At 43.4% G+C, this 1,089-nt stretch overlaps 1 protein-coding gene across 1 annotated transcript; it reads right to left on the reverse strand.

Moving 5' to 3' along the window:
• LOC117301079 (melatonin receptor type 1B-like) lies at positions 1-1,089 on the reverse strand. The gene has a single exon (XM_033784960.1). It carries the CDS (start codon positions 1,087-1,089, stop codon positions 1-3), a length of 1,089 nt encoding a protein of 362 aa, XP_033640851.1.

Below are 1,089 nucleotides of genomic sequence, written 5' to 3' on the forward strand. Positions count from 1 at the left end.
TCAAATCAAGAGTTGTCCTGCCGGAACAGCTCTTAGTCTTTGTCTTTTACATGATCTGACAACGCGATACAAAGCTTCCCTTATGTTTTTATTCATCCAGGCATATACAAATGGATTAATTGCTGGAACTATCGTTAGAATAAAGATTCCCAAACTACCCCCTCGAAATAGGATTGGGTAATAAACACCAAACATATAAATGGTTGAGATTGGAGTGTATGACAGCACATAGACTAATGTCAGCAGAATTGACATCTTTATAATACGTATCTCTTCTTTGCTGATAGCGAGTGCGTCACATGATCGGATACGAACTTGGAGGGTTGGACGTCCCATTGAACGTCTCACCTCTACTGAAGGGCGTGGTCCTACCCGCATCTCTTGATCTGGAGGGCGTGGTCCTAGCCGCATCTCTAGGTCTGAGGGGCGTGGTCCTAATGCAGGCTGCACACGCCGTTTACTTGAACGTACAGCTAGAAATGTCCGGATATATTGTAGAGGCATTACAATTAATACAGTCAGCACCATGCAGCATATCACAACCGCAATATATTGATGTGAAATTGTGTCTCTAGGGTTTAAGGCACATGTGGCAAATTCCGACTGGTAACGAATATCTATCTTGAGTATAAACTCTGCGATAAGAAACACAGCGAATGACTGTAGCCACATGAAGACTATAATTAATACAATCTTGTTTAATCCGCAGTATCTGTGATACATGTCGGCTGGTTTGGCTATGAGTAGATATCTGTTAGTCGCTACAACGACCAGTGTGATCAGTGACACCTGTCCCAGGACCAGGGAGAATTGAACGGTATACCGACATGCAGCTTGGCTGAGGGGCCAGCCTTCAGCAATAACCCCGATTGAATAGGCAGAAACAAAGAAAAGTGACAGTAAGAGATCCACTAGACTGAGATTAACAAGGAGAACATTGTGAGATGTGCGGAGTTTGGGTGTGGTTGCTATAGCAACAATAACAAGGAAGTTACCAATGATGCCAAGTAGAACTGCGAGTACCGTTCCAGTGCAGTGGAACACTCTTACTATGTTGCTAAATCCATTCATTGTAGTGTTATCCTCCAT

The sequence above is a fragment of the Asterias rubens genome, chromosome 16, assembly GCF_902459465.1.
Source record: "Asterias rubens chromosome 16, eAstRub1.3, whole genome shotgun sequence".
Taxonomy (NCBI): domain Eukaryota; kingdom Metazoa; phylum Echinodermata; class Asteroidea; order Forcipulatida; family Asteriidae; genus Asterias; species Asterias rubens.

What these genes read in the sequence shown, in the direction of transcription:
- LOC117301079 (XM_033784960.1), bottom strand. Translation starts at nt 1,089, where the DNA reads ATGGAGGATAACACTACAATGAATGGATTTAGCAACATAGTAAGAGTG.